Source organism: Thamnophis elegans, chromosome Z (assembly GCF_009769535.1).
Source record: "Thamnophis elegans isolate rThaEle1 chromosome Z, rThaEle1.pri, whole genome shotgun sequence".
Lineage (NCBI taxonomy): Eukaryota > Metazoa > Chordata > Lepidosauria > Squamata > Colubridae > Thamnophis > Thamnophis elegans.
The window spans coordinates 9248925-9259884 of NC_045558.1; the positions used below are offsets into that span (position 1 = coordinate 9248925).

The following is a 10960-nucleotide window of genomic DNA, read 5'->3' on the forward strand; positions in this document are numbered from 1 at the left end:
AAAGTTGCCTAAACTAGGTGTCTCCAACCTTGGCAACTTTAAGCCTGGCGGACTTCAACTCCTAGAATTCCCCAGCCAGCTTAAAGTTGCCAAGGTTGGAGACACCTGATCTAAACTGAATCAGGGATAACAAAGATGAGGACAATAAATTGTCTTTTGACTACAAGCCTGGAACACAGGTGGTCCTCAACTCACAACCACAACAGGGACCAAAATTTCTGTTGCTAAGCAAGGTGTTTGTTATATGAGTAACATCCAATTTTACCTTTCTGGCGACAGTTGTTAAATGAATCCCTGTGGTTGGTAAGTGGATCATGTGGCTGGGAAGCAAATCCAGCTTCCCCTATTGACTTAGCTTGACGGAAGCTGGCTGGGAAGGTCACAAATGGCAGATCACATTAATAAAAGGTAAAGGTTCCCCTCGCACATATGTGCTAGTCGTTCCTGACTCTAGGGGGGGCGGTGCTCCTCTCTGTTTCAAAGCCGAAGAGCCAACACTGTCCGAAGACGTCTCCATGGTCATGTGGCCAGCATGACTAAATGGCGAAGGCGCAAAGAACACTGCTACCTTCCTACCAAAAGTGGTCCCCATTTTTCTACTTGCATTTTTACTTGCATTCGAACTGCTCGGTTGGCAGAAGCTGGGACAGGTAACGGGAGCTCACTCTGTTACGCAGCGCTAGGGATTCGGACCGCCGAACTATTTATTTTATTTATTTATTTGTCTTGTATGCTGCCCACTCCCGGAGGACTCCGGGCGGCTCACAAAAGACAAGGGAAAGGGGGGAACGAGACAAAGACAACATATTAAAAACAAAACCAACATTCACAATTTCCGTGGAGGTAGATGCTTCTCAGCTCCCCCCCCCCCCCAGCCTGCTGGAACAGCCAGGACTTGGTGGCTTTGCGGAAGGCCGGGAGGGTAGTAAGGGTCCGGATCTCAACAGGGAGCTCTTTCCAGAGGGCCGGAGCTGCAACAGAGAAGGCCCTCCCCCGGGGAGTCGCCAGCCGACACTGGCTGGCAGATGGAATCCGGAGGAGACCTAACCTGTGCGATCTAATTGGTCTGAGAGAGGTAATCGGCAGGAGGCAGTCTCTCAGGTACCCAGGTCCGAACTGCCAACTTTTCTGATTCATAAGCTCAGCGACTTAGCCACCGAGCCACCATGTCCCGTAAATACATACCTGTTGTCAAGTGCCTGAATTTTCACCACGTGATGCTAAGGATGCCGTTCATGGTGTTTGTTATTTCAAACAGTCATTAAACAAATGGTTGTAAGTTGAGGTTTACCCCTAAAAGAAGGCCTACCACCCATTTTTCCTACTTATCTTCAGATCTACCAACAAAAACAATTCAGACTGGGGAGAGCTCTGCAATCTGAAACGTCCATTATCTTCAATCCATGTGCTGTCACTTCTTCCGTTAGGCCAGGAGTGGGGCAGCTATGGCAAATTTATGACCTATGGATTTCAACTCCCAGAATTCCCAGGATGTGATGGCTCAGCTCCCATGTTGGCACAGACTCTGGTAGTTGAAGTCCACAGGTCGTTGCCATAATTACCCACTCCTGCCTTAGAATCTTCCTAGGATTAGAGATCCTAGAGCAGGGGTCGGTAATCGGTGGCTCTGGAGCCACATGTGGCTCTTTCATCCCTCTGCTGCGGCTCCCCGTCGCTCAAAATATGTGTCACAACCGCCAACGTGCGACACTCAACAGCAGACGATTTATTGAGCTTTTCAATCCCCAGTAGATTTTGTGGCTCCCGCTGTTTTCTTTTCTCTGGGAAACGGATCCAAATGGCTCTTTGAGCATTTAAGGTTGCCGACCCCTGTCCTAGATGGACCTATTATTATGGTCCAGCTGTCTTTCAACCACCTATGCAATCCAGGGATTGGGATCCATGTCAGCATGTTTTGATCTGATCCTCAAGATTTGATGCTCCATGGAAGATACAGCAAACTACAGGATATCTGACCCTAGGCTCCTTCAGGGGCTGGCCTGCTTATCACCTTCAGATCTCTTTACCAAACAACTCTTCTGAAGGCTTAAATCTTTAAAGGCCCCGCCGTACCAGGAAATGAAAAAGTAGACTTTGCAAAAATCCCAATGTTCCCGAAGGGCACCCTACTTTGCAAACAGGGTGGCAGGGCAGGCACCTTCAAGATATAAATGTTGCTAATTCCTATCTTCCTATCCAAAACTAAGAATGTGTTTTTAAAGAGTTTTTTTCCCCCCTTGTCTTGCAGGTACAGGTGCTTCCCTCTTCCTGCCCATTTTAAAACTATTTCTGAATCCCTCTTCCTGGGGTTGTATGAATGTTAAAGCGCTCTCCAGGGTAAACAGCGGTAAGAAAAAACAGCATTTTAATGTTTAATTCAACAGAGTGAGGTCATCATTAGAAGTGTCTAATCCAGTGTTTCTCAACCTTGGCAACTTGAAGATGTCCGGACTTCAACTCCCAGAATTCCCCAGCCAGCGAATGCTGGCTGGGGAATTCTGGGAGTTGAAGTCTGGACATCTTCAAGTTGCCAAGGTTGAGAAACACTGGTCTAATCAGATTAAAAAATGGTTTAAATATGTATGGAACTCTGTGTCTACATGTCCATGCGTGTGCATGCTTGTGTGTATGTGTCATACCATGTTTTCCCAAAAATAAGACAGGGTCTTATTTTCTTTTGACCCTCCCCCCCAAAAATAAGCGCTTGGCCTTATTTTCAGGGAGGTCTTATTATTTTTGAGGTGCAGGACAGTGGTGAAATTTAATTTTTTTTTACTACGGATTCTGTGGGCGTGGCTTGGTGGGCGTGGCAGGGGAAGGATACTGCAAAATCCCCATTCCCTAAAATTTATGCTGCTAAGAAAGACGGCTAAGTGAGTTTTGCCCCCATTTTACAGCCTTTATTGCCAGAATTATTAACTGAATAACTGCAGTTGTTACAGTTAAGTGAATCATGCAGTCATTGATCTCGCTTCCCCCATTGACCTTGCTTGTCAGAAAGTCGCAAAAGGTGATCCCATGACCCCGGGACACTGCAACCGTCATAAATATGAGTCAGTTGCCAATTTTGTTTGAGTGACCCTGGGGATGTTGCAACAAGTTATTAAGTGTGAAAACGGGTCATAAGTCACTTTTGTTTTAATGCCGTTGCAACTTTAAATGGTCACTAAAGGAACTGTTGTAAGTCGAGGACAAAGAGAAGCAAAACAATTAGAAGGCTTCTTCCAAAACATGCCCGTTTTGTGGATCCTTTGCCTTGCTCTCACACCCTTTCCCTACCCCCCCCCCCCCGCCACAACATCCCTCCCCAATGGCGCTGTTAAGTGACAGGCTTGTGCACATTCCATTCTGCCCCACCCCCAACCTGTTGCTGCTACTGCCAAAAAATAAATAAATCAGATTTCACGCGGCACTCTGCGCAGGAGACCTCGTGGAGCATTCAAAAGAACAACTTCCAACTTCTCGCCCGTGGGCCAGGGCTGCGTTCCCACGACTGACCAGCAACTAGCCAATCAGATTTAGCATGCGGTCTGCGCAGAGCCCCTTTGCGGATCTGGACACCGTGAGAACGGAGCAGCAAACGAACCCTGCCCGGCGAAGACTTACCGGGATGTGAACGCGCAGCGTGCGTTTCTTCTGGCCAGCGTCCTTCTTCTTACCAGACGAGGCATCCTTCTTCTTGGCGTCCATGGCCTTACTTCCCATCGCAGGGATGCGAACAGAGGCTGCCCACCAGCTTCCTACGGACAATTCCACCCGCTTGCAAAAGCTCGGGTCCCCGAGTTGGAGCGCCGTGGGGAGGTGAGCAGAGAGCTATCCAAAGACGGAGGAAGTTTACTTGGCCGCTGCTCGGGCTTCCGAGGCCAAGAGATGGGTCAACGGAGATGCCAACGGACGGAGCCTCGGCTCATCACCCGCCAGCTCGAGCCCCGGATGCCCCTGCGGGGTCAACCCGATCCCACTGGCGGGACACCGAGGTTGCTGTAGAGTCAGAATCCGCCCCAATTCCCCGGACTAAAGTTTCCAAGCAGGCATCCTCCTGGAGACCCCGCGCGCTCGGGGAAAGAGCCAGAAAGAGCCCTGTGCAAAAGGGGGGTGCAAAGAGGGCGTGCAAACGCAGCCCGAGCCCCCCGCAGGGCTGGGCTGCAGATCACGTCCCCCCCCTTCTTGTTCTTCTTCTTCTTTGGCGGGCGTGGGGCAAGCAAGGGCGTTGCAACCCTCCTTGAGAGGTCGGCGGATTCCCGGGCTAGAGGCTGCAGCTGGTAGGCAGAGGCGAGAGGGAGCGCGGAGACGCTCGGCGACTGCACCAGCCTCTTTCGGGCGTGCAAGAGGCGAATCTGACAGCGGCCGCGGCACAAACAAGAGGAAAAGAAGCGAGGGGGAAAGCGAGGAAACCCTGCCCAGAGAGGGAGGTGCAAACCTGTGTGTGTAAATATATTTCTAGCCGCCGAGGAGGCGGAGAGGCAGCTAACAGGAAGTGCACGCTCATAAAAGGCAACTTTCTCCCGGCCAGCCCTGGCACAATGCGCGCACACGCCCCTCGGCGCCTTCCGCGCCTCTCCCCTTGGCCAAGGCCGCCGGAGACCTCCGCCGAGCAGCCTCTTGAAGGACGCCCTTCGGCCGCTGTGGTGCCCGGTCTCCCGGGTACTCCTCGGCGGTGGCTTGGCCAGATCTGAAAGGAATCCACCGGAGGTGCTGGGCAGGCGGGGTACCAGCGCTCTCCCCAATTCCTCTGGGGCCCTCTGGACTGGGCAAAGGTGTGTGACCTGCGAGGACGAAGCCACGCGTGTCCCCCCCCCCCGGGTGGCTGGTTTGGAGCGGGGGAGGGCGCGTCGCCGCCAGACACGCCTGCCCGCTGCGCAGCTGGCACAAAGTCTGCGGGAGGCGCCAGCGGCCAAAGGTGTCGACACTGCAGCGGCCTGAATGCTCCCGCGCGTGTTTCCTCCCCACGGGTGGATTTTGCGGTTTCTGTGGCTCCCTTGAAAAGAGAGCGCCGCTTTTCCTTTAAACAGATGCTGACAGACCGGCGGCCTTTACCACTTCATTATTGGAGGGAGGTACTGTTTCTTTTGGGCCACTCAAAAACGCTCTTGGTCATTTCAGCCTTGGGACCGCTGCAAGGGGGTTACCCTATTTAAGAGTATTCATAAGGTAACAGCTAGCACAAAATGCAGCAGAGCAGAAAGTTTTAGGAGACTCTAGGGTGGGCCAGAGGGACTTGGTGGCTCAGTGGCCAAGATGCTGAGCTTGTCAATCAGAAAGGTCGCGAGCTCCATTCATTGTCCCAGCTTCTGCCAACCTAGCAGTTCCAAAGCACATAAAAAATGCAAGTAGAAAAATAGGAACCATCTTTGGTGGGAAAGTAACAGCGTTCCATGCGCCTTCAGCATTTAGTCATGCCAGCCCCATGACCACAGAGTCTTCGGACAGTGCTGGCTCTTTGGCTTTGAAACGGAGATGAGCACCGCCCCCTAGAGTCAGGAATGACTAGCATGTGTTTAAGAGGAACTTTTACCTAGGGTGGCCCAGGAAAGGCACTTGTCTGAACTGCATTGTCACCAATTTGCTTCTGAGTCCCAATTTCAGATGTCTGCTCTTACAAGATCGCTCCACCCCATTCATTCTGGCAGAAAGGGAATGCTGTGGCCACCTCCCACAGTCAAGAATTCTGGCTAGCAGGATCTCTAGAAGAAGAGACTTTTCTGCCACAACTCCCACCCTCTCTCTGGAACATCATCCCCCTGCCCTCCCAAGATTTGCCCCACCCTCTTGGCCTTCTGAAAGGCTGAAACATATCTGCCAATTAGCCTGGGACCCCAGGGGCCATTTCCACGGGAGGTGATTTAGTGGACTAGGAAGAAGATTCCAACTCCACCTCGTCTCATTCCGGTTGTTAACTTCTTTAATTTCTGTTTTTTTTTTTTTTTACTTTTTAATCTTTTGTATGTTTGATTTTACGATGATTTAAGCTGCCCAGAATTTCTTGACCAGATGGGCAGCATAGCAACTTAATAAATTTATAAACAAACAAACAAACATCCAGCTAATGCACTGCCACACCAATATTCAATAGTTTGCCTTTTTGGCTCTTTGGCTTTTGGCCTTCAGCAGTGTGAACACAACTGGGCTTACTATTGAAGAAGAAGAGGTTAATTTCAGTGGTTAAACGCAGCACTGCAGGCTACTTCAGCTGACTGAAGTTCGGCTGTTCAAATCTCACCGGGCTCAGGGTTGACTCAGCCTTCCATCCTTCCGAGGTGGGTAAAATGAGGACCCGGATTGTTGTTGGGGGCAATATGCTGACTCTGTAAACCGCTTAGAGAGGGCTGAAAGCCCTATGAAGCGGTATATAAGTCTAACTGCTATTGCTATTGCTAATTTCAGGCAGAAGCAAATAAAGAGAAGCACAAGATAAGATAAGATAAGATAAGATAAGATACTTTATTTGTATGCCGCCCTTTTCCCTGGGGGGACTCAGGGCGGCTCACAGTTCAGGGGGAGGGGAGGACAAACCAAGTTACATATAAGACAATACATCATTAAAAGCACAACATTCATACTATTCGGGCAGGGTTAAGGTCTTTAGCCCCAGGCCTGTCGGGACAGCCAGGTTTTAAGGGCTATGCAGAAGGTCTGGAGGGTGGTGAGGGTACGAATCTCCACGGGGAGTTCGTTCCATAGGGTTCGTTCCATAGGGTTCAAGCCGTGAAATTTGCAAGAAGTTTCCCGCCCCCTCCTATGCAGATTTAGTGTGAGCTAAATTAAAACTCACTTATCAAATGCCTCACTTAACAACATAAATTTTGGGCTCAATTGTGATTGTTTAAGTTGAGGACTACCTGTATAGAGTACCTCTCAAATCTTGACCCTTGCTATTTCTTTCTGCCTCCTTGCTAGCAAAGGGGAATTATTTTTTTACGTGGATTGATTTTACGTGGGCAAGTTGGTTGAGTTTTGACGTGACCCGTCAAAACCGCGGTCTACAAAAGCGCGCTCGACGAAAGCGCGTACGTGACGTCATCACAGCGCGACGAAAAAAATTAAAAATTGAAATAAATATAAAATTAAAGCAAGCCGATTCACATAAAGGTAAGGGTTAGGTTTAGGGTTAGGGTTAGGTTAAGGGTTAGGGTTAGATTTAGAGCGTTAGGGTTACGTTTAGCGTTAGGTTAAGGGTTAGCGTTAGGTTTAGCGTTAGGTTAAGGGTTAGGTTTAGGTTTAGGGTTAGGTTAAGGGTTAGGGTTAGGTTTGGGGGGGTTAGGGTAAGGTTTTCGCTTTAATTTTACATTTATCGATCACAGCGCGATGTTTTCGTCGCGCTGTGATGACGTCACGTACGCGCTTTCGTCGAGCGCGCTTTTGTCTACCGCGGTTTTGTGGTGGAACCGAGTTTTGAATCCTTACAGTGCAGTTTCTGCCCACCCCTTTCCAGTTGTTCAGCTTCCCTTATCTGGGCACAACTGCTGGGAAGCAAATACTGCAACATGTACATGCATCAAACATTACAGACGAAGGACATAAGGACAGGATTCGCCTGATGACGACAATATACACATGTCGTTATTTTGTCTTGGCGACCCAACTGCAGGGTGGTCTCTGGCACCGAAGCAGCTGCACTTGGAAGCAGATGGGAGAACAGGAATAGGAATCTGATATTAGATTTCTCCTTCCAAATTTGCAGCCCTTTCTGTGCCTTGGAATGATGTGTGAATAGATACATGCAGGCACACACTGTTCTTAGAGAAGCAGAATGAAAAGTTGAGAATATGCTAATCCCTACCGCCACGTGCTGACCCCTTTTAGTTTTGAAGCTCAGCACTTAGATTTTAAATTTCAGTCTAATTGAAGCCATTTAAATTCTTAGATTTCAGCACTGAGAGCCAGATTTTGTCTCCTGTAAATCTACCAGGCCTATTGAAATCCACATGATTTTTTTAAAAATTGAAGACTTGTTAGCTGTCCTGGGGGAAAGCATTTTTTATAGGGCGGCCTTCAAACAGGTGAAATAATTAAAACAATGTTTAGGTTGGTTGAGTTTAGCTGGGACTGTACTTTAGGAACCTGTTTTCTCATAAAATGATTTTGTTCCCATCTTTATCCGAACGTAAGTTAAAGATATGACACTGTCTTGGAAAATCACGTCCTGTTTCAGGTTTGGATATCTGGGGAAAAAATCACATCAGGACTTTCTAACATGCTGAGATCATGTTTGGAGGTTCTCTGAATTGGGGTGTGTCAATGGGAGGCATAACTTTCTCAGAAGTGATTCTGTGGGAAGTTTTCCCCACAAAGTCTCACCTGGCCCTTTTTCTGATATTTTATTTTCCCAGATGTTTAAGTAACTTTAAATGCACGTTATCCATACCCTGCCTGACTATTCCCACTCTCCAGGTTTTATGACTTTTTCGGTAAGGAATATAGTGTTCTTCATTTCTCTCCGTGATCTTATGTTTAGGGAAGAAAGTTGTGTAAGCTGTTTTGAATAAACAAATACATCTGTGGAACTGTGCAAGTGTTTAGCCATGCAATTAGAAAATAATATAAGGAGGCTATGGTGAAAATTCTAGGATATGTTATTTTTAAAAATCGATTTGCTTTGCTTCACGTGGCGTGTTTGTTTTGGCTGAACATTTGCACAATGTGGAAAGTCACACAAGATTAGAATATGTTGTCCTAAAGATGTTCCCATTTATCACGAACACATCACCTCTAGGGCAACTGAAACTGGCATTCCCACCAGATAAATCTAGCATGGCTTTAATTCAATGTCCCCAAAACATTTTCTTACACATTTACATTAAACTGGCCTGATGAAAGTTTAAACAAATTTAGAGTTTTGTCCCTTGTAATTTTGGTCATTGAACTGATCATTATTATGGTTCATTGCACAGTCATCAAGATGTTGGACTTGGCATTTTTATCCACTGTCCAAGGACTACTATTATCAAATTTATTTGCTACCCATCTCATGATTTAAGGCAGTGTTTCTCAACCTTGGCAACTTTAAGTCCTGTGGACTTCAACTCGCAGAGCTGGCTGGGGAATTCTGGGAGTTGAAGTCCACAGGACTTAAAGTCGCCAAGGTTGAGAAACACAGGTTTAAGGCGACTGAGCAGATGTTGGGTAACTTTCTGAGCCAGAATGGTTTTCCCCCCAATATAGCTTGATAATGATACTTGAAACTGTTGGAAGAAATGTCCATCTGGGTTCAGTTCCAAATAGGGAGAAAGACACTGGAAACATGGAAGCTGTTTGGAAAGATGATTTAATGGTGGACAGGATCACATGCATCCTGGGTGAAAAGGGAAGAGATACTAAGAGTCCCCGGGTTTTGTGCCCTCTCTGGGCTTTCAACTTCCTGGGGCACAGGAAGTGTATCCTGATTGGTTACTGTCAGAGGTCATAGCAAGCTATGTAGGTTGTGTCCTAAGTTTGGTTGAAACTTGGTGGGTGGTGCAATGAAGACCAATGAAATGGCTCTGCCCCTTCAGGGTAGATCTTTGTTATGTAGAATAGACTGGCTCAGGCCTTAATGGCCCATTGACAAAGGTGAGGGGGGGCTATTAGTGAGCCTGTTTCCTGCCTAAAAACATATTTCTCCATTTCTCATCCAGGGAAATATAATATTCTGCCTTTTTAATATTTCCTAAGATATTTCATTTTTCTAGGAGAGGGATGGGTGCTAACTTCCTTCAAAACCAATCTTTGTAATTAATAAATCACAGCTCATGTCTTAAAACTGTACCAGACCATGATGGCTTACTTAATCCACAATGTAAGGAAACCATGGTTCAACAAATTGCATAAACCCAGCCGCTGACATCATTAGAATTTTTAAAAGATGAACAAGCCGCCTGGAAGGCATGGTGAAGCCATTGCTTTAGGGAGTGCCAGACAAATGATCAAAGTTGGTGTTTGAAAAATGCAAGAAGCATTTTTGGAAACACCTTTAGCAAAAAAAGGTCCTCAGGCATTTGGGATTGGATGGGATGGCTAGGAATTACCGAACCGCAATCAGAATTCAGGTGCTTGGCAACCAATACATGTTTACAGTGGCTGTGGCGTAGGAAGTTAGCACCCACCCCTCCCTCTCTTAGAAAAATGAAATATTTTAGGAAATATTAAATTATATTTCCCTGGATCAGAAATGGAGAAGCATATTTTTAGGTAGGAAACAGACTCACTCTTAATAGCCCCCACCTTTGTCAATGGGCCATTAAAATGCCTGAGCCAATCTATTCTACATAACAAAGATCTCTCCCATTCAGCTCCAGGGTGATGGGATTAAGGCATGATAGTGTTAGCCCTTTACCCATCTCACCACAAGGACACATGGGAAGAAGCAATGCTCAACCAAACTTGGACTCAAAGCACGGCCTAGAGAGTTGCCCCTGCATTATCCCATGGGAGTCTGGCAACCAATCAGAGTACAAGATCAAGATCAAAGGCCAGAGAGGGCATAAAACCAGGGACTTTCAGCATCTCTGCCTCTTTTTCTTCATCCAACATCTGGAAGCATCTGATCCTCCTTTTCTTTTCAGGAGCTCCAAAGCATGTAATCCTGTCCACCATTAAACCATCTTTCCAAGCAGCCTCCATGTTTCCAGTGTCTTTTTCCCCACTTGAAACTTAACCCAGGAGGACTTTTCTTCCAACAAGTGTTTTAAAGACAAAGCAGCTCCTTGCAGCTTCCTTCCCCCTCCCCCTGCTGCACATCTATGTCAATGGACCATTAAGGCTTGAGTCCGTCTATTCTACATAGCAAAGATCTACCTCCTTCAGGCAGAGCCATAATAGGAATCCCAAAGCCCTTTCATTACATCATCACCCAGCAACAGCTCAGCCAAGCTTGGGGCTCAAAAGACAGGCAGCCTACAAAGTTAGATAAGACCCCCGTCCCCTGGGAGTATGACAGCCAATGGGATATGTTTCTTATACAGGAACAGAAAACAAAGGCAGG

The 10960-nt window shown here is 47.3% G+C and overlaps 1 protein-coding gene across 7 annotated transcripts in view; it reads right to left on the bottom strand.

Annotated features, from left to right (window-relative positions):
* Positions 1-4362, bottom strand: part of PRKAG2 (protein kinase AMP-activated non-catalytic subunit gamma 2) — a 239108-nt gene extending 234746 nt beyond the window's left edge. For 3 of the 7 annotated variants that reach the window (XR_004256951.1, XR_004256950.1, XM_032236945.1), the window contains exon 1: positions 3607-4362. Coding sequence is in view for 5 of the 7 variants with exons in the window: in XM_032236945.1 (XP_032092836.1) it covers positions 3607-3705 (99 nt within the window). In the remaining 2 variants the exon portion in view is untranslated. The remainder of the gene's footprint in view (positions 1-3606) is intronic. The other 4 variants (XM_032236943.1, XM_032236944.1, XM_032236946.1 and 1 more) reach the window with 4 other exon arrangements.
* Between the last annotated feature and the right edge of the window lie 6598 nt (positions 4363-10960).